At 39.9% G+C, this 23330-nt stretch overlaps 1 protein-coding gene across 1 annotated transcript in view; it reads left to right on the plus strand.

Annotated features, from left to right (window-relative positions):
- Positions 1 to 23330, plus strand: part of clstn2 (calsyntenin 2) — a 133647-nt gene that overhangs the window by 49617 nt on the left and 60700 nt on the right. The window contains exon 2 of the mRNA XM_034137407.1: positions 8785 to 8907. Within this exon, the coding sequence (XP_033993298.1) occupies positions 8785 to 8907 (123 nt within the window). The remainder of the gene's footprint in view (positions 1 to 8784; positions 8908 to 23330) is intronic.

The raw sequence follows: 23330 nt of genomic DNA on the forward strand, positions 1-23330 counted from the left end.
AGGATGTGGATAATAGATTTGTTTCCATCCAGAATTGTTGTCATTTGCTGTAACAACTACACCCACACTGCCTTCACAGTCTCCATAGGATTGCACTGACTCATCAAATCCACAAAAATGAGAAACCTACTGAGTTTCATCTCGCGCTCACAAGAAGTAACAATACCGCCACAGACCATTAACTTCCTACCTACACTTCCTGTCTCCCTCCCTCTGTGAATATACTTCTCTTTGTGTTCCTCCCGCAGCAGGTAAACCAGTTTTTTTTTTGTATACTTCTCATTGAATTTGTTGTTGATCTCCATAGGTTTTGTCCATTGCCGTCTACTTTACACACACTCGGTGCTCAGACGTACCCAAAAAACTCAGTTATTTTTCTAACTATAGACATTGCACTGCACAATATTTGATGCCAATTAAAAACAGTGGCGTTGTTTCCCTCCTGAGTGGGTTTTGATGCACCAGCCTGGGGAAAGGAAAATGATGTCGCAAAGCAATTATGGCACATCTGTACCTCGCACATTGTTATTCAGATAGGAAAGCTACCTATGAATCGTCTTGATGGGAGTGTGGGTAAAGCCAAATTGAATCAAAATCTCTGTAAACTAATTGTTCTACAACAGGGGGGCTATAGGCTCATGGACAGCAGGGTTTATGGCCCATTTCATGAGTTGTCAAATAAGAAGCAGTATCTGCAAATCTGTATAAGGAGGAAGGGTCCTAGGAGAGAGTGAGTGGGCAGAGTTTATGATCTGAGAATGAGCCACCAGCCAGCTCTAACCCAGCTCTAACCCAGCGTAAGACTGCAGAACTTATTTGCAGCCAGTCAATATACTTAATTACTCTGTTCTTGCTAACTGCGTCCAACTCTTCAGCACTGGGACTGTAAAAGTCAGAGTTGATGCTCATAGTAATTATGGACATAATGTAATGATTTTGTCCTCCTACTCTCCTAGGCAATGCAGTCTCTAATGCTTAATCTACTGCTGTAGTAGAATGAGTCGCGTCATTCTTGTGTTACTGTATCGGCTGGGCCTGAAACTAAGTGAGGAATTGTCTTGAGAATGTTCAATTTATACACAAAACAAATACAATATTTCTTGACCCTGAAACCAACATAAAAAAAATCAATGGAAGCAGAAAAGTAATGTTTAAGTTATGAAGTAGTGAAACTTATATGATGTATTTTGTAAAAGCTGTTATATTTGATTGAGCACTGACATTAATGACATTTTGTAATGTCATTCTTCTTCTTTCGTGTAACGTCAGAGGGACACCGAGTTGGACCTCTGACGTTACACGAAAGAAGAAGAATGACATTACAAAATTGACTATTTATGGAACCAGCATAATCAGAGCAACATAAGCGTTTATTTAGTCGTGTTAGTCTCTTATGCTGCACTATGTTTCCCTATCAAAATGAGCTGAAAGATACTGAAATGCTCCATCGAGTCACTCCCCGCAACTGTGGAACTGATTCAGGCGATTTTCTGCATGTATGTCACTACAAATGAGTCTTTTAACATCACACGTAGGCATTTGATCCATAGTTAACAAAAGATTTGGGCATGTGAACGGGGTATTATTACATATACAAATAATAATTCATTCATAATTAATACAATTCTTCTGCCCATCTTTATCAAACGATATTCAATACCAATATGCAATCAGGAGATTTAAATCCCTTGTCAGTTGAATTGTTTTTGCATTTGAAATGATTTAGTAAGTTAATGATTGTATACCAGGTTGTTGTTTATTGGTGGTCCCAATCCAAGCCAGGATTAAAAAATGTCATAGGTCCCAAGCTGTGAGTTTTGTGATCCGTTGCACCCCTAATTGTAACCGATACACATGATTAACTCCTTCATGGCTTAGACTAAGTTGCTGTCATTAATGGTACAGGTGTGGAACAATGACTATCACTGCTCAGTGCTCACAGCTGAAGCTGTTATCGTATATCCATCAAATAGCCTGACTGCACTCTGAATCTGTAATTCTAATCTTCTCGCTGATTTTACCTTTACGCCTAACAGCATCATAAATGCATCCCACATGGACACATCCATATCACATGCTCATTTTGAATGAGGTTTGTTTGTTTTGTTTTGTTTTAACTGACACATTAGAGAAACCAAGAATAAGAAGTAAGAAGAATATTTTGATACTCGTCATGGTGTCGGGAGTTATACAGTATGTTTTCTCAAAAGTAGAACATACATTTGTACTGTTCTTTGTGAGACAATTTAACATATTACCAATGCAGTTAGTAAAATCTAAATGAAAGCAAGTCAGTATCACTTTATTCTTGTTTTGTTAATGAAGCTAGAAACCAAGAGAGAAATGAAGGACATTATCTCCCACTACAAAACTGGTTGAAAACAAGATTGTAGCAAAACCAAACCAATAGTGATAAACAGAATTTTGAAATTCATTAAATGAATGAATGAACACTAAAATGTTAAACGCGTTTTTTAAATGTCTAAAATCTCTTTAAAGACACTGAATTATTGAGACCTGAGGGGCTCTTTCAGTACATTTTTACAAAAAGACACATGACAAACATCAGACTCGAATCAGAGACATGGCATATTCATGGTACACATCTACAGCTTGGATTAGAAGGCTACAGTGATGGCAGACACCAGACTGGTCTGATTCTGCTTCCTGCATAATCTCCAGTTGTATTTCTTCCTGCTAGCGAGGAGGGGTTTTATTTATGGGGCGTCATCATCTCATCCCCATCAAAGCGTTGGACTGTTGGGTGTGTCCTAAATCATCACGAATGGAGGCCTCTGCCAGGTCTCTTCTTCCATGATTATGCAGTACGTGCTATTATTTGATGATGTATGATCTCAGGCATGTAATGTATCCAATAGGAATTCAATTGAAATGTATAATAGGAGTATAAATTGAAGGTTTGTCCTATAGACAGCACTTATTCTCCATACAGGAAGTGCTATTTATGCCTTCAACCTTCTTCTACACTAATTTGCTCCATGTTCTCCCTGACTCTCCTCCCTATTATTTCTCCCTACTCATCCCACTGCCTCCAGTATGGCTGCTTCTCATCTTCTCTTCCTCTCTCTAACACGTTAACCCTTTCGCCCCCGCATATTTCATTCACTTTCATCATGATCATTTACATTTCCCTTCTTCTCTTTCTGCATTCTCCTAAAACATCCTTATGATATAGTTTTTGTAATGGTGGCTTACTGGTCCACAGTCACACATTCCCGGGTCAACAAGTGACACATCAAAGCAGAGCAGTATCTTATCTCATTAGGTGTGTGTGTGTGTGTGTGTGTGTGTGTGTGTGTGTGTGTGTGTGTGTGTGTGTGTGTGTGTGGGTGTGTGTGTGTGTGGTGTGTGTGTGTGTGTGTGTGTGTGTGTGTGTGTGTGTGTGTGTGTGTGTGTGTGTGTGTGTGTGTGTGTGTGTGTGTGTGTGTGTGTGTGTGTGTGTGTGTGTGTGTGTGTGTGTGTGTGGTGTGTGTGTGTTGTGTGTGTGTGTGTGTGTGTGTGTGTGTGTGTGTGTGTGTGTGTGTGTGTGTGTGTGTGTGTGTGTGTGTGTCAGCTCACCCAGGTTTAATTACTGCTCATTCCAGCAGGGCACTGGGAGGTTACTATAGATTTGCACATGCTCAGTCTGCTTCCTCACCTTTCAATAGCACTGAGTTTTGGTTATCATTGTGTTTTATTACTGAATTGTTGATGCACCCCGTGGGATAATTTCCCCCTTTTTTATTTATTCTTAGCTGCCTGATCCACTCATGCTCCTTTCTCATATTTTTAACATGGGCAAAGTGTACATTACCTCACTTTCCTCTCCTGGTTTGGGGTATTTATGATTTCCACTGCATTAGAGAACCTCTAAATTCTAAATAGATCGTGAAGTGCCTTATGTAATTTGCATGAGAAGCAGAGAGGTTTTCTGCCATGTGGCACTAGTTTCTCCGTGCAGGTTAGTACGTTTTTGCAAGCCACAGCCAGCCTCCTCTATAGATGTATTAAGTCCTTATTAGCCTACTAGCTAGTTTGGCTGCTTGGACAAACCAATCCCTGGTTGATCCAAAGCTTGTCTGTCAAATCTCTTCTCAAAACCTTTAGAGACATGAGGAAATGTGGCAAAAGACAACGTACTGTTGAATGCACAATTCAATGGCTGCGGATTAATAATCAGCTTTTAGGTTAGTTTCCAAAAGCCTCGCTTCGTGGAATGTAATTCAGCCTAACACTGAGTCATGTTCTCACTTTCTTACTGTTAGAAAAATATTACTCGTCACCGGCTTGTTCTTCTATATCAGGATACATGTATTTATTATCCTTGCAAGAATAGAAGTCACACACAGGGCTGCATGAGACAAATAGTTCCCCGAATAGTGTCCTTGACATGCTTATGTACAAGACAGGGTGTTACACAGTCACAAGATGCAGAATACCGGTTCAAAGCAGTATTTAATGTTTAGTTCAGATTAGCTAAGGCCCACGTAAGCAATAAACATGACAGTCATATGTCTATCTCCATAGAGGCTGAATCAACATGTTAATCGTTGTCACAAAGCTATCATATGCCTAACACACTGTGTCCTGACGCTCTTCTAGGTAATCATACATCCGGTTACGTACACAGCTACGTAGGGCCTTTGTTATCATGTGCTACTCTGATATTAGAAGAGTACATTCAGTATTTTCCCAACACTTACTAAAAGAGTTAGATGTAGCCTATACACTGCATTACTGCCTATTAAAGGGCATATGCTTATCTCTTGACAACAAACAACAAACAAACTAGCTTACGGTAGCTTTCCACAGGTATCAGAAAAAGAGCCTGGTTGATGGAGGTGGCAAAGAATGCAAAGCCAAAAGTTATGAACATTTTTCTTTCCACTAAGCTGGATATGTAAGTAACAAAACCTGCCGATTTATTAAAACTACCAGGGCTTTTATTTTGAGTGTTTAAAGCACTCAAATTGTGGTTTCTTGTTCATATTGCACGTCTTTTTGGCTGTTTCTTACTTTTGATTGTAGACAGGCTGCTAGCAGTGTGTTGCTGTCAGTATATAAACAAGTAAATGGACAGAAAATATGTTATCAACATCTCCATTGCACAGTTTGTTTGAAAACAAATGCAGTGTACTGTGTCCTGTGTTGGTGGCAACTCTGAGGAAATCAGAAAGCGACCTGTCAGCTGCACTAACAATAACGCTATTTGGAAACCCTAGAGGGGAAAGTTATCTGTTTGTGCTTTATTTGATGTGATGTCCTCTTAATGTATTTAGTTTTCCATTTTGTCTTTCCCTTCTGCAACGTCTTCCAGTTATAATTAATGTTTTTCTTACGTGTAGTCTGTGAGAGGATTATATCTAGTTCACTGCAACATCATTATAATCAAATAAATAATACAAATAAATGGATTTGGCATGAATTAAATTGGTCAATACATAGCACAGTAATGCCATGTCTCTTTGAATATGAGCTGGGACCCAAATTAAATATAGATGATCAGCCGCCTGTGTCCCTACAGTAATATGATTTCATGAGCCTCAGTCCCAGGGAAAGATGGATATATTGATTTTAATATCAGAATGGACAAGTTGCCAATCCCCTGCATTAATGTTATTTACAGGAAAGCAAATCTTGCTTCTGGATTTCCGTGTCCACATTACTGTCACATCAGATTGTATCCAGTCCTATAGAGCGTCTATTAGGCTGTGTCTTCTGCTAAGTGAATTATTCCTCCATAATGTGCATCCTGACGCTGTAATGGCTGCAGATGTTCCCAGGAAATGGCCTCAGAGGCCTTGCAAATTGCAGTCGATGACACTTTAAGGAGGAACTACATGGTAGAACAAGTTTTTTTATTAGCCTTGCAGCATGGCTCTGGATGGATTTTTGTGGTTTGGACCTGAACATCTTAAAAACTGCCGGGATAGCAATTACATTTTGTACAGATAGTCATGGTCCCCAGAGGATGAATCCTAATGACTTACTTCCCTCTAGAACCACTAACATCTCTGTGCTTTTATGAAATATCTCATTAATATTGGATGGGTTGCTATGGAATTTGGTAGACCACATGGTGATAACTTACTGGTGTTCTGGCTGTACCTCCAGTATCTTCACAATGCCTTCATCAATCTAGTATTTTGGTTTGAGACACAAAAAAACCCTCATACAGCCACAGCTGGGGTTTTTTCAGCGCCTAATAGGAAATGTTAACATGCTAGCACAATCTAAGACTGTAAACATGGCTAACCGTATGCCAGCTAAACATTAACATTTTGAGTATGTTAGCATTGTGTCTGAGTCGATACAATTGCTGTAGTCTCTGCTTCATGGTATATTTCAAGTATTTGTTCTCTATAAATTCACGCTTACCTCTATTTTCATTTGATTGCTTTGGCTCAGTACAAGGATGTCGAGGATGAATACCTCCAACACATCTCTAATGGTTTTACAGTACTTCATGTCTTGAAAGCCATTTTGGAAATAGCCCATTTCCACGGTCTGATGTGTGGTCTTTCTACAAAATAGCTCTCATATTAGACTCCCTTTAAACAGTCACAGCCTTGCTTCCTCAACCACCCTATTTGTTTGGGATAAATGTAAGACCTTGAGCCAGAAATTGAACCTGCCATCCATGAGTAAACTGCACTAGCTGTTGGCTGCCATTAGGCTTACTGAAGACATCTTTAAATGTAAATGAAACGCTATGTGAACATGATGTACTAATATATTTACTCTGGCAAGTGCAGGCACAGAGAAATGAAGACTCAGTTAACTAATCTCCACTTTATAGCCTGTTTTATAGTCACCTCAGCGCTGCAGTCTAATATGGTGTTGGTTTTGAAGAGTCTCTTTATGAGATTGTTTCAGTTCATTTCACGTCTGATTTTGAGTGGAAATTCTTACCAACACAGAAGAGTAAATCCAAAGAAAGCTGCAATAACTGTATAATAATGAAGGTGTAGCTACAATTCACCAGAAAAGTGAGTATTAGTGTGTTTAATGCACTGCCTTTCCTCCGTTACCAATTAAATACTCCAGGTGTGAAGATGCATAAACAGCAGCTCAAAGACAAACGTCTGTTCCCCTCTCAGAGCAGATCCTGCTGCAGTGCTTTCTGTTTCCTGCATGAGATGAGACTCCCAGTATGAATAATGTCTTCCCTTGTGGCTCCCTCTCCCTCTCTGAAATCTACTTTGTCTCAGCAGGCGGAGAGTAGAAGTGTAAATTGTTAGTATATTGCACATCATCCTTTTTGTAATAAAACCAATGAAAATGGGCTTATTTCCAACTAACACAACTTCTCAAGTGTATGTAATTTATTTCATTCACAACGTTTACTCATTCCTTTATGAAACGTGTTTTTCTTTTTGGAAACAAGTTTACTATTTATTTATTTCACTTTGACCGGCTTTGACTCAGTATGGTGACAAGCGGGGAGAACATGAAATAGTAGGAGAAAACAGCTGAAATGTGTCCAAACAGATGAAAAGCTGTGAAGGTTTTAGGAACAGTTTGATGCATTTTAAACCTCTGCCAGCTAGACATGCCATCTGCTCATTGGCATGAGAGAAAGCGTTCCTCTTCAGTGGATTGAAAGGTCAAGTTGACATCCCAGGTCCCTGCAGAGAGTGACTTCTCTACACTAGGGGTGTGTGTGTGTGTGTGTGTGTGTGTGTGTGTGTGTGTGTGTGTGTGTGTGTGTGTGTGTGTGTGTGTGTGTGTGTGTGTGTGTGTGTGTGTGTGTGTGTGTGTGTGTGTGTGTGTGTGTGTGTGTGTGTGTGTGTGTGTGTGTGTGTGTGTGTGTGTGTGTGTGTGTGTGTGTGTGTGTGTGTGTGTGTGTGTGTGTGTGTGTGTGTGTGTGTGTGTGTGTGTGTGTGTGTGTGTGAAATGCACATAACCATTCTTGCAGCCTGTACAAGGCTTTCTATCTATATGAGGCCCTTCTGTGAGAAAAAAAAGAAGTGTTAGGAAGTTGTATTCACAGTGTGACAAACTGATGGTGATCTGTGTTAATCTCCAGCTCATCCTTCTGACCTTTCAATCTCATGCTGGTTGGATTCTCCACGTTGTAGCACTAGTGAGAAAAATAATGCACTGCGGAAAAAGGATGATTGACTTTTTACATACATCTTCCTCCCTAAGCTCAACACAGAGTTTGATGTGGTTTCTTTAAGTATGCCTGGATTAATCTCACAGCTCAAATCTCTCACCAACAATAAGTGTGTTTTAGGGATTTCTTAGATTTCCTGCTGTTTTCCAAACTAGATCAAGGTATTAGAAGTGTTAAAGCTTTGCTGCAAAGACCTTGTTGAGTCCTAGTCTGTGATGAGCACAACAGGCAGTGTAGCCTTTAGAGAGGAGACTGCTGTCTTTATGCACCCGAGGCCAACAGAGAGGTATTAGACTGAATAGACTACAATGTATTTATTGTTGAAGGATTTTACATTCACATTTCTTTCTGAACATTTCAGAATTGTTTTGTTTGTGTTCTCTAAAAAAGCACTTTGGAGAAAATAAAGCACTACAATCATAGATGTAAGGCTATTTACAGGCTTCTATAATTAGATTCCCCAAACTTTGGAGTCCTCCTGTCGTCTGTTGAAACCTAAAAAAATCAATCACAAATCACAAACACTTTTTTTTATTATATTCTGTGTCTTCCTGTTCGTCATTCTCAGATCGCTTAAAGTGACTCAGTTACGAACGAAGCCTCTATGGAAACAATTCTTCTAATAATGCTGTGAACTGAAATGTATGTTTCTTCCTCTCCCACAGTCAACAAGCACAAGCCGTGGATAGAAACATCGTACCATGGCGTGATCACGGAGAACATGGACACGGTGCTGCTGGACCCCCCGCTGGTCGCTCTAGACAAGGATGCCCCGGTCCCATATGCTGGTAGGAAAAACCAAATCTCACAGAAAAATCCTCCGCTGTACAGTATCCACACACATTTAGAGGTTTAACACAACAGTACACACATCTTCACACTAGTACGTGATCTCTCACACACACACACTTTGGCACCGCACCGAGGATGCTTCAGTACAGTGTGCAGGAAACTGTGGCAACTTCACACCACACCACGAAAACAGATGATTCAACAGTTGTCTGTACTCACCGTTTGTCATGGAGACTGAATTCCATTTATCACCCTTAGCAGTGCGAAACAAATGCTTTTTCTTCCTTTTTTTCAAGAATACTTTCTCCATATTTTAATTCCTCAATGACTGCAAAACAGAGGGCATTTGTAGGAGGGTTAATGTCATTTTTTCACACGTTTTTGTTCCCGTAGTGGATCAGTACGGTATGTTTAATTGTGTTTATTGTAAACAGATATGATGAGCTGTTGGGAATCTACAGAGTTGCTGCACCACAAGTATATGTTAGCATTTTGGCGTTCTTAATAATAACAAACTCCATGAATCACAAACCCTTCAAACTTAAGCGCTGCCTTTTATATAAAGCTTGTGGCCAGGATTTGAAGTAGTTTTAAGTCCCACAGCAGCAGCTTTGATCCGGATGGAGGAATGATTCAAACTCACTGAGGTTTATGAAGATGCATTTATTTTCATTACCTTGTCAGGTCTGGAGTTTAGATACATCTTCTTCACTTCTCCTGACAGGGATCCATTCGCAGCGACTGCTAATTGAAGCCATGAGTCATCCTTTTTCTTGCCGCTGAATTGCCCCATTTAACCAGACAAACAGATTGTTCTCAAGAGTGGAAGAATTTATTCCTGAGCCTTGTCAGCGTCATGACAATGTTCATTTTCTAGCCTAAATCTTAATCTGACACTGTGGAGCTGTTTTACAAGCCTGTCTTATGTCATTTAACAGTTACAAAGCTGTTTTCAGTTAAAAACATGTACAGCACATGAGAGGCGAGACAACGTTTTGTAATAATATAACCCAGCCTGTGTATTTCAATGATGTAGCACTTCGTTTTGGTCCTAGCCACAGTAGCATTTATTCATTAATTAATGTTCTGACTTCATAAATGAGTCTCCTAAATGTTATAACCCTTTAGAAATGTATTATATTGCAATAAATAGAAGCATAAATAACATCAGCGGGCCTTGACAAGGGGACATAATCATAGCAGTATGAATGGTAATATTATATTTATAAATGGCCTGCATTCTCTGAATGTTTGGTTACTGAGAACTTATTCTACCTTTTTGAAAACAGCTTTACACAGCGTATATGGACAGTAACAGAAAATCTCTGAGATGGCCATGAAAAACACTCCACTTGTTTGTTCAAACTTGTTATTGCTTCTAATGTTTGAGATAAATATATAGCACATAATGGCTTCCATTAAACATTACATTACATTTACATTTAGCTGACGCTTTTATCCAAAGCGACTTACAATTACCAATTACAGGGACATTCTCCCTGGAGTAACTAAGGACTAAGTGCCTTACTCAAGAGCACACTAGTGGTGGTGTTCCTGGCGGGATTTGAACTCACAACCTTCCGATCTTCAGCCCACCTCACTATCCATTAGACCACCACTATCCCGTCGCAGTCGCTGGGAGCATAGTAGCGACAAAACAGGTACACTTTTATTCACAAACAGTATGATATCATTATTAACCTCATCCCCAGATAATTGTTTCTGGTGATGATTGTGTTGTCTAACAAGAGCTGGAATCTGACAGCCGTAACGCAGGTACAGCAGAGCTTACAGACACAGGAAGGGGAGAGATATTCTAATTGCACAAAGTATTCTGAGACTCAAAGGCAAACGAAGAGGCTTTTTTGGCAGCTAACGCTTAACAGCTCATTATGGCGAAATGGCTTCCATTAATCCCAGCGCTGACAACCATGAAAAACTGATACTCAGCTATTTTTCTCCCTCTGTTTTTCCTTTACTGTGTGTGTTTTTGTTCTAGTGACACAGTCATAAATTAGTGTTTTTTCAATGTTACGTGTGAGCTGTTCTGTAAATAATGGGTATATACAGCTGACCTTGAGGCGCTGGATACAGCTTGAATGCATGGTAAAGGCACTTCTGTTCTGCCTATACTTCCTGCTTTTAGCAACCCTATAATGTGCACATACTGTACAGTGTAACCCAACTGCTGAGGCATTATGTAGATGTACTGTTTATGAAGATTTAATGATCCTTGGGAGGGGTTCAGGAAGATTTAGTTATACATAACATAAACAAATCTACAGAATATATTATGCAAAAATAGAAACTTAATTCATGTTTTATTCAAATCATAAAAGGGGGAGATGGTGGAGATAAACCTCACCGACATTGTTCCTCTGTAATCAAGCAGTACCGACTTACAGTCATTTACAGTTCAGAGCTTTGCCTAGCAACATCGTCCGCTAGCCAGTGAAGGTTTAATGGCGCTGCAGCGAGCAGCCCGACAAAAGAGGAAATTCATTTTGATTGTATTTCTCCATGATTAACACTTGCTGTGTTGACTTGAGAAGGTCAAACCGGGTGAAATATGGCCTGAGAGGAAAAAAGGCAGCGCTGTGCCCTGGCTGCTGACTGGTGATATTTCTCTCTTTGTTTTTCATTGCATGCGGTTTAATGAATGAATCCCATACAATCGCAACCAAGGAGACTCTGGAAAAATGGCCATCAAAAGAGCAGCTCGGCCCCAATTTATCTCCCTTTGCAATTGTCTACTGCTGCAGCTCTCTCTGTGTTTTGCACAAACTCACACATACCTCTTCTTCTTGGAGTCCAACTATTCTCTCATATCTTTATCTCAATCGCTGCCTCTGTTTGTGTCTTTCTCTCGCCATAATGCCACATTCCTTCTTCCCCAGCACAACTATCTTTCCTCCTATCCTCTATCTGGACACATTGCTCCTAGCGAGCCCATACACAGGCAGTCACTTATGCATTACAGACACTCTCATCAATCCTGGTTTTGTTTTACTGCAGAAAGGAGTCCGTCCTTCTGGCTCCACATTAATTGCGCTATGGGAACATGGACCAGGATTGCCAAGTAGTTGCCTCTCTTGTTCTTTTTTCTGTCGTCATTCTTTATTTCCTTTGCCATCCACTGGCCTTCCATCACTAATTCCTCTCTGGATGTCCCCTCATCTTCACTTCTAACCCTCTCCCCCCTCACCTTTTTACCCATATATTCCTTTCCTTTTCCCTTCCTGTCGTTCTGTCTTGCCCTCTCCTGCGGTATCACATTTCACTTTGATGTAAACTACCCACAGTGGACCGAACTTTAACATTATACGCTGAGACAGGCGTCCTGGAGATAAATTGTTATTGCCCCATGCCATGATGCCGCCCTCTATTCTTCTCTATGCACCCCCCCATCTCCTCAACACCTCAACAAAGGTGTGTGAGTCCAGGAGTATGTGCTGATCGAGCGTTCTCAATCAAATTAGCATGAGGAATGGTGGCACTGGACTCTAGGGACCTGGGAGGCAGGCAGGCGGTTTCATTTGCTTATTCTTTATCTCCAGGCCGCAGTCAACAGCCACACATTCTCCCCATTCATCATGGCACCAGGGTAATGTGTTGTGGTACATTGTTTCCTCTGCAGAACTCAAACAGGGTAAAGGAACAAAAGTAGTTGAACAAATATAAAGGGAAAGGGAGAATGGATAGCTGAGAGAAAAAAGTGGCTGTGGACAATGGAAATAAGAGAGGGTCATCACAGGCGGCTGCCACGGAAACACACGTTTGATTATTCCCATTGATTTTTTACATTGTTGGCACAATGTGTTTGTGTAAAATATAGTTCTCAGTATTTTTTACAGCAAGTTCAATGTTTGTGTCTTTTATATTGTTGAACTTTTGTTTTGAGTGTGAGGCTTTGTTAATACACTGTGTGTCCTTTTAGCTCATCATTATTATATCAGCCATTTTATATCATGATAAGAACTAATGAATTATTTATGCTCAGTATCTGATCTGTGTATAAAGATAACAACATTTTCACACAGGCAGCCACAATACTGACGTGGGCTCAGACCTGTCCAGTACCCAATGATTACACACGTATGATGAAGAAAATACATTTGAAGCTAAACACGACAGGTTAGGCTGCAGCTATGAGACGTGAAAGCCATTTTGTGGCCATTGTAGACAGCTGTATCGATTCGAATTAAGCAGACACTTGTGAGATGGCTGAAATGCCACTGCTCTATACGTTCAACCTACATTTTGTCTGTGACTCCTCAACATTTTGGAATATATATCAATAAACTTCCTTTGTCTTCAGGATTTTTTTTACATTTGTTCAAAACACACATTCAAATAATCAATCTTTACCGTTTTGAGAGCGCTTTTGTGATGCAATAAATTCAAACCTTGTTCAAACAGACTTTACTTAGACTTAGAGAATGCAGCTTTCCCATAAACTAAAATGGGGTAAGTCGCTAGATGATCTGGTGAAAAAGTAAAACTGAACTCGATTCCTGCCACTACACAACGTAATGCCTGAATCTCAAATAAAAAGGATTTTCTACACACTCTAATTTCTGTGTCACAACCTAATCTGTGTTCGGTTAGAAAATATTGACATAAATATTATTGCTTCAGTGAATGTACTATGTCAAAGATGCCCACAGAAATGTACAAAATATTCCACATTTCATAGTTTTCAACTGTTCCATCTTGAAGTTACTTGGCTAAGAAAAACAACTAAAACTGACGTGATTTACATTCATGTCAGTGTCAGTCATCCCTTTATTTTGGAGCACAGTGTCAAAATCAATGTATTGCTTGTAGTATCAGTATGGAAAACATAGGACTTATTATCATAAGTTCAAAGCCAGTGGTGAGCAAGATTTTTGTAATGAAATGCATCATGTTTGAATGATGTGAGCCTGCATTATTCATAATACCCGAGTTGTTAATAAGTCAAAATGATGGATGGTTGAATAATTGTGAGTGAAAGGTTTTGTTTTTCCTGCCAATCCGTCAGGAACAATCGCATCACTTCTTCTGCCACTCGATGAAGACACAAATAAGAAGTAGTTCATAGCTCTCCAAAACTTTTTCTAGTGTTAATTAAAGCTGCTAGGTGTAGAAGAGTTCTACAGAAACAGGAACATCATGATGGCATATTATAACCATCTAAAAAGAGAGATGGGACATTAAGAATAGAATGTAAAATATGAGAGGGTAGAGAAAATGACTCCTTAATTAAATTACAGTACACTTTTTCCATGGATAATTGCTATAGTGGGGGCTGTGTTGCTGTTAGGCATCTTCACATCTTAACAATAGTGTGTTTCTCTTTGCCAAATCCCAATCTACCTACAGTGACTACCTGAGAGTGAAACTGCACCAAGGTGACAAAAGCAGAGGTGCTAATTAAACCCAGAGAAGCAGCAGCTAGATGACACACTTCAAAGCTGTTGAGGCAAAAGAGGAAGCAGAGCAGGGAAGGAGAGACACAAATAAAGTTAGAAAAAGGGATAAAAGAGAGTAACAAAGTTAGAGGCAGGAAAGAAGGAAATACAGCGTGTGTGTGTGTGTGTGCGTGTGTGTGTGTGTGAGAATAAGAGAGAGACATAAAGAGGGGGAATAGAAAGGTGTGTTGTGATGGATCATCAAAGGATAAGCGAGCATTGAAGGGACAGTCTGATCAAACGGCGCAGGTGTCTGTCTGTCTGCCCCGAAGGTGAAGAGACACACCACTTGGTCTGCCTCTCTCTTTCTGTCTCTCTGCCCTCTTTGCCTTTGTGTAGCTGTTACATTTCTGCAGTGGGTGCTTAGCCGTTAGGTAATAGTGAGGCGAGTCTGCAACACAAAAAGGTTGAAGAATATCAAAGATTCTGTCCGCTCTTCAGAGGGCTGACACACACCTGCACACCGGATTTCTCTCTGCTGCCACTGACATGACTTGAATGAATTTCTTATTGTATTTTGTCTGCATCTTGTCTAGTGATGCGAAATGTAGTAATATCCCCATATTCAAATATTAAAGCACTCATTTATATTTTAATTTTGTATGTGTTGTGTAAACAGGGTTATGCTTGGTGATGATTCCACAAGGATTTATTGCTAACGTTTTTTTTCTTAATATTTGATCACCCCGATATGAAGACAACAAATTAACATATTAAATTAGCCAAGTCTTGTATTTGACTTTCATTGGGTATCTAGAGATGTATTCCAAAGTGAAGTCTATGCTGCTGGATGTGTAAATACGCAAGCATGCTAACTCATCTTCCCCAAAAACTGACAACATGTAAGTACGAGGTTGTACTCTTGTATTGTCAGTCAGGTTTTACCAAAGTGGGACCAGTTTATATTTGGTATTGTGTCTTTTAGAAATAACACCAATACTTAAAGTATTTTAACTTATTGATATTTTGGAACAATATTCCATTATTATATTATATGCTTTTGATGTGTATTTTTGTTTGTACTATGAATCCGCAAACCTTAATGCTATTGAAAAAGTCGAGATGTTCATAAAAAGGGAAACATCACTTTAAAGACAATTCCTCTGTGGTTTGGAGGTTGTTTTACAGTTTGTCTCTTTAGGCTTTTCACCTAACACTGTCTCCCTCCCTCCATTTTTTTGTTGTTCGGAGCAGGAGACTGGCTCTCAGTGAACTATCAGTGTGTTTATTGATATCTCCTCTTCGCCTTAGGACATGAGGTTCAGCTCTACGCCTCCACACCCCTCTCTCTGTGTTTGCTCCCAGCTGGACACATTCATCCCCCTTTTTTCTCCATCAGCCGTCTCAATCCCTCTTCTGGTTTCCTCTCTCCTCATCTCTCTCTCTCGCTCTCTCTTCCACCTTGATCACAGTGAATCACCATGTATGCCTGAGACAATGACATCCTTTCATTAGAAACCAGGAAGATATTGTACTTGTCACTTTTTATTGATTCTGCTCATCTTGTGTCTGACCTGCATGTTTGCCCCCATGACGGTTAGCTTTCCAGTCTTGGTCACAAGCTTTAAAATGAATGAAATAATAGAAAATGCTGAAATAATAGAAGTAGAAGGTTACCAAAATATTTCTTATAAATGTTAAAGGTCCCCTATTGTGCAAAATTCACTTTTTTATGTATTTTTTACATACATATGTGTCAGAAAACAAAACCCCCTCTTTTCCTCCGTACCCACATCTCTAAAAACGTGGGGACAACGGAGCTGATCCAGATTTGCTGCCAATATGACGTAATATCGGAAATGTGGGCTGGCTTTACGCCCACGGCCCTATCAGCAACGTCGTTATCAGAAACAATGCCTAACAGGTTTTGTAACTAATATGGTCTTTGTTTACATTAGCAAGCATCGCTAACACTCAGAGCTAACGCTGTACTGGAGAGAGTATGTGTAAAGAAGCAGGAAATAAAAAGGAACTCACCTTGTAGTAAACCTGTGAGAGAAAAAGCATTTGAGCTCCATACTGTTTCAGAAATAATCCTTGATGTGGTTTTGAATATGATATGACATTTAATCACGGCAGCATTTAGATGAATATGGTTAGAATTATATATATTATATATATATATTTTTTTTTAAAGCTTTAGACCCAGAATCAGCAGTTCTCTAACAGGGCTGAAACAGAGGGGTATGAGGGATGTCTAAAATGTATGATCTGTTTGGTATTTTGAGAAAAACACTTCATAGACATGTCTTTTATATATTTTTATATATCGGAGACCTATAATATATGCCTAAAAATAGCATAATAGGAGACCTTTAACTCCCTTAAAATATTACATTTCCAAGATTAAAATGTCACCAGATGTAACTGGGAACTGGCTATAATTGATGGAGGACCCTACTCCTCATGACAAGGATTTTTCTCAGTTATTTGTTCCAATATATAAGTTTTAATTTGTATTCAGCTTTTTATGGTGTTAAAAGAACACATATTATATGACAGTGCAGCCAATGAAGAAACACAATGTATACTACCTGCTGTACATTATGTTTTTAACTGCTGCAGTTTTCAATTAATTGATCTGTCCAGGTGAATGGGATTCTCAAAAGTCTAATTGGCATACGGCTGACAGTGTTTAAATGTAGCCGAGGTTTAAGACAATATATCAAAGACAGGAACGCCACTGTTCTCTCAACAACTCCACCTCCTGTTGCAGGCAGCTTACATTCATACTGTTTATTTATGTGTTGTGATTTCACAGCTCATCCTCATTAAAATTGGATTTGAGACAAAGAACATTATAACTCTGTCACTAACTCTACAACATTTTAAATATGTTACCAATTAAAAAAGTGAAGATGTCAAATCCTATAAAGTCTGAGCTGAAATATAAAATCCCGTCTGATTCGAATGGAGCTTTACATCTTAACTTTTCAAATTCATCTTGGATCATTTTTCTATTGGATTGTGGACAATTGTGTCTCTTGTATCTAATCATCTGCAAGGGAAAGATACAGACAACTTGAAAACATGTATTTTTTATATTTATATTTTAATATTATGGTAGATACATCATGTAATGAAACGTCCTAATTATAAGGCCAATTGTCGAGATTTTCACTCACTCGCTCAACAATTTGTGGCCGCTTGGCCTTCATGTGTTGTGTTTGTGGTTTTTTTTTCTCTCTCCAAGTGTGGGTTTATGCTGGAAGACTGCTTCAATAAATGTTGAAGTTGTTTGTCTAGCTTGTAGCTTTCGGTTGTCAACACAGAGTAATGGATTAGACTTAATCAATCCCTTTTAGAACCCATCTGTGTTGAACTGTACTCTGCGTCTCACACAGGGTTATTTAAGGTTGTATTCCTCTGTATTTAATGTGTTGCAGAGACACAAGACAGACGAAGTATATGACCTTAATTGAATTCTGTTTCAATGTCATCTTGTATTCTGCATTATTGAGTGTAGCTACTCTCAACTGAGGCTGATTGAATCCTTATCTGGAAAATACAGCATATGTAACAAGGCAATTTAAAAACGAGAGGAAAGATGGTCTCACTTACTTGAAGGAATCATAAATATATAATATATAATAAATACATGTAATTATCCAAATGGCTGTCTCAGGGTGTGGGGAACCTCTCCAAAATAACCTGCCATTTCCAGTTTCTTAAAAGATACTGTATACTAACAATTTGGCATCGTTTTCTGATTCCCATTTATGATGAAAATCCCCTCTCTGTTGAGTCAGGCTAATTGGATCCATATAAGATGGTCAGAGTAATTACTTGTCCAGTAACGCTCCACTGAGCCCCGCCATCAATGCATTGTCAAGTTGATCACAGCATCAAACCACCTCTTAGCCTCTGATTGATTTTGCAAAGGACCGAGTCCCTTCCCTTATTACCCTATTACCACCTTTTTCTATTCTGCATCAGATCTTTCTCTTATTCCTTGACACCTTGTGATGATTTTCGATTTCTTAAATGCTCCTTTCTTTTTTTGTGTGTGTTCACTCAAAATGAGCTAATAATAATAAATACATTTATTTTAGAGGCACCTTTCAAAGCACCCAAGAACACCTTACAATTCCTAAAATAGTCTAAAGAAAGGTTTAAAAACAGTATGGAAGGACAATAACAGGGGACTTGTAGCACTACAGTGAGTAGGCTGACAGGTGGGTTTTGAGTGTGGTGATTGTGTCAGACTGTCGGATGTGTGGGGGGGGGGGGGGAGAATTCCAGAGTCTTGGAGCAGTGCAGTTAAAAGCCGAGCACCCATGGTGACGAGGCGTGGGGGAGGCAGATATACCAGCAGAGGATGAGCGGAGGGAGCGATAGGGGGTGTTCACCTGTAGGAGGTCAGCCAGATAGGTGGGGGCCAGGTTGTGAAGGGGTTTGTATGGGAGCAGGAGGTTTTTGTACTCAATCCGGTGTTGTGCAGGGAACCAGTTAGATGACGATGGGGGTGATGTGGTCAGAAGACTTGGTGCGGGTGATGATCCGAGTTCTGAATGATTTGGAGCTTTTTGAGTAGTTTGATGGGGAGGCCAGAGAGTGTGTGTGTGTGTGTGTGTGTGTGTGTGTGTGTGTGTGTGTGTGTGTGTGTGTGTGTGTGTGTGTGTGTGTGTGTGTGTGTGTGTGTGTGTGTGTGTGTGTGTGTGTGTGTGTGTGTGTGTGTGTGTGTGTGTGTGTGTGTGTGTGTGTGTGTGTGTGTGTGTGGTGTGTGTGTGTGTGGTGTGTGTGTGTGTGTGTGTGTGTGTGTGTGTGTGTGTGTGTGTGTGTGTGTGTGTGTGTGTGTGTGTGTCAAACCCCCTAAAAACTTGGTCTACTCTCCGTGGCAGCTTGTTTGTTTAATGAAATTATAATTTCATAAACATAAATCACACTTGTGCTCCTTTTATATCCATGCTCTGGGGCACCCTGACTACTGTATGACCTCCATTTATTCTACTATGTACCAACAGTCTTACAAATATAGCGTTCATAAAAAAATGACTTACTAAATTACTAAGAACCTTGAATGATTACATTTCCCCTGTAAACTTTAAATGTGCAGGCACAAATCAAACAGCAGCTAGGGGGGGTGATGCTTTTATAATAGATAGTTAATTGTATTCTATACAATATGCTGTTATATTCACACGTTTATACAGCATATTGTATAAACGTGTGAATATAACTGCTTTACCCAGCATTGTTAGTAAATGTATTGATAACTGTGAAAAACGTGTTTCCTGGCTCTGTTTCTGGTTGTAGGAAGCAGACAGGAAGTGGAACATAGAGCGGTATTGAGACGTGCTACCTCCTTGTTTTTTTTTCAGCTAAATGATGGTCGAAAGAACATGCTCTTCAAGGATAGAGCACTGACCCATGGTCCTGATGTGAGCTGGAATTACTTAATGAAATGTGCAGTGAATGGCAGCTGAAACTAATCCAGTCATTCTCTGTGTTCTCTCGCGTGCTCTCGCTCTGACAGAGGGTTGACAGGGCTTCAGTTTCCTGACAGGCCAATTAGACAGCAATTTGCATATCTTCCTCGCTCCATTTGCCTTGTTCATGTGAGCATAAAATAGGGTAATCTGACTTTTGGACCTGTGGACGACACAAGGCACACAGACCAACTTCATCCATGACCCCTCCTCCTTTCTAACTTTCCCATCTCTCTTTCATGTACCTGACCTCTGTTGTTCCGTCACCTTTCCCTCATCCTTTATTTCCTGTTTATCTAAACCTGTTAACCTTTTCACCTTCCTCTCCTATCTCATCCTTGTCATCATCCAAATTACAAAACGTAAACAGAAAGACAGTGCTCACCGAAGGAGGTTAATTTAAGATGTTGATGTCTTTTTTTATCTTCCAAGAAACCTTTCAGTTTTAATTGTCCACTGTACGTAATAAAGCAAACTAACCAAGACATTTGCTAGAAGTTGATGATGATGGATGTGGATAAAAAACAGCAAATCTTTACCTTAGAAATATTTAATAAATTAATAAAACTCAGTCGAACGTATCTCAGTCACTTATATAACAAATCACTCTCCATATGGATAGTAAAATTACCTTTGTGGCCTGTGCCAATATTCTTATCCAGACATGGCAATATTTGTCAATGCACTGCACCCTTTTGTCTCGCTTAAAATGGAGTACTGTCCATGTATTATTTCAATGTGTCTAATGTCGAGAGTTTGTAGGCTCACTATATTGGCGGATGCTGCTGCAGCTATGTAATAAAAGTGCATGTAGTAGGGTCATTTGAGTATTTTTGGCAAAACAGAAACACATAGTGCTTTGTTTTGTATATGTGGCTTAAAATGACTCATTACTTATTAGTTATTCCGTATTCTAAGTGCAGCAAATTAAGACTCAGCTGTTTATAATAATAATGCATTTGATTTATATTACAAATTCATGTAAATTATGAATAGAACCCCTATGATACACACTAGAGTTGTGGCCTGATTTATTAAGTTATAACATGACCTCGCAAACACCATTAGACAACAACAGTCTAAAGATACACCTTCAGTGAATTGCACAAAAAAGCGTACTCTTTAGTTGAGTTTCACAAGAATTATTCGAGTACGTTTTTCATTATACCTCAAATCAGTTATTTTAAGGAAGTTTGGTTTAATTAATGAAAAAAAGTCATTAGTATTTAAGCCAAACTTGAATTAAATAAATGCAAATCGACTCCTTTAGGATTTGAATACGGTTTTTTATCCCACTATACTGTATGAAACCGTTTAAATGATAAACTCTGACTCATATACGGGGTCAAAGACCAGATTTGAAAATAGTGGTTTAAAGCTGATGGATGGCTTGCTTTTTCAATCAAGGTGAAGGAGACAAACAGCCTTTTTTATTGAATGATGCTTCAGCCTGAGAGACATTGACATTATACTGTGGGTGGGTGAGAGAGAGAGAGAGATTATGTATTATTTAATGAAATGCATTAGTCTTCACATTAGTAAAAAGTTACCTATTTAATCTTCATTGTGCTACATCAGGGGTGCCCACACTTTTTCAGCTTGGGAGCTACTTTTAAAATGACCAAGCCCAAATGATCTACCTACAGGGCCGCCCCTGCCCAATCTGTGTCGTGAGCGGGGGGGGGGGGGGGTGCTAGTGGACTAAACGGCGGATAAACTGTGGCGCGCTTACACTAATTGTGCTGCATAAGCGTATAATAGTGCGCCGCATTTGCGCTTCAGATGAGGAGGTGAGGCCCCTTTTTTTTTTTTTTCAATGCCATGCGATCTACCCACACTACCCTTGCGATCAACGTATTGGGCACCCCTGTGCTACATGAACATGGTCCTGGTAATGAAACCCAAGTGAACTGGATAACACTCTTTTGTTTCTGGAGCAATCCAGGCCAGACTCCTTCATAAGACGGTTACACATGCACCCGTGCTGCTTGTTGTTTTGGCTGTAGGACGTCTGGCAGGATGGACACTCCTGAGGGAGCAAAGGACAAACAAGTTTGAATTGATAAAAAAAAAATTTCATGGAGCTGTGCTAAGAGTTAAAAATGTAACCTGCGGATCTGCTTTATGTTATTACGGCAGTATGCAGTGTAACTCAATTAGAGTCTAGTTGATGCTGCCTTAAAATAAATGGCTAAACATAGTGAAGAAAAGGTCATCAGTAATGGCAACTAATTCACACAGCCTCCTTCTCTCTCTTTCTTTCATCATCCCATTCATTCTGGTTTCCTCTCCCACTTCCATATTTGTATGAATAAGCCTCTGGTGCCCCTTTCACACCGGCGCTTTTCCAGCTCCGACACCGCAGCGGCGCCGCGTCATAGCTCCGGAATGCGGTTCACTTCCAGCTCCAAAAAATTGTCGGTCTAGAGGCAAGAGCTTCGGAGCTATGACGCGGCGTCGCTTACGTCTCTCTTACGTCGAGGCGTGCAGGAAACTAAACCCACCTCCCCTGAACATGGGTCGACTGAAGAGTCTCGTCATGCCTGCCTACAAGCAGTAGCACTGAGCAAAGTGACTAGAAGGCAACCACACACTTAGAAAAAAAAAACACACTTTATAAAGTCAGGCAACACTAACCAGGCTTCGTGGTGGAGTACAGACCTAATACAAATAGCTAATGTAATGTATTCTGCCTGGCTGCCATTGATGCATGATTGGAATACATCCTTTTCATGTGTCAGCATGTCAGCAATTTTGCAGCTTTTTCTTATCCTCCTTTTTCCTGTGTTCAAGTCATTCTTTTTGCTCGTCTCCACATCATTATCTTTTCCCCCTGCCTTCTTATTTGTGGTCTTTTGTTGTACTCTAATAAAAAGCATCTTACCTTCTCCAAAATGCTCCCAGGTTACTAACAGTCAACTGTTAGATTGCTGCTGTTCAATAAATTAGATTTCATCCTCATGGTCCAATCTCTTCCTAATTAAGTGCCCCAAGCACACAAACACACACATTACCTTAAGGCTGAGTGTGTGCTGCTGGACATGGGTCTCCAGGGTCAATTATTGCAGTGTAATGATTGTAATTGGCTAATTTTCAGCCCATTACCCTATTTTATGTCTCATGCAGCGGGTTGTAATTTAGTGAAAGAGTGATGGCCGGCCTGGCTCTGGGTGATAGATGATAGTCGGCGCTAGCAAAGGGGAACTCCGTCATTAATAGTGTCTTGGAATGAGCTGTCATGTCGCCAGGCCCACACACAGGGACAGAGTGGAGGGCGAGGCAGGAGAGACTGCCCTTGACGCAAAAAGAAAGATTACAGATTGTGTTCATGCATACTGAAAGCATAATTAGGATTGTTCACGTGAATTGATTTATAAAGCTAGCCAGAATCAGAAGTTCATAATTATACATTTCTAAATCCATCAACACAAAGTCAAAAAACGTGAGTGTAGAGACCCTTATTTACAGATTTCTCTCTGATAGGGGTTAGGGTGCCTTATTTCTTTGCTCAGTGGATTCGGCTCACATTTGGCACAG

The sequence above is a fragment of the Trematomus bernacchii genome, unplaced genomic scaffold, assembly GCF_902827165.1.
Source record: "Trematomus bernacchii unplaced genomic scaffold, fTreBer1.1, whole genome shotgun sequence".
Taxonomy (NCBI): domain Eukaryota; kingdom Metazoa; phylum Chordata; class Actinopteri; order Perciformes; family Nototheniidae; genus Trematomus; species Trematomus bernacchii.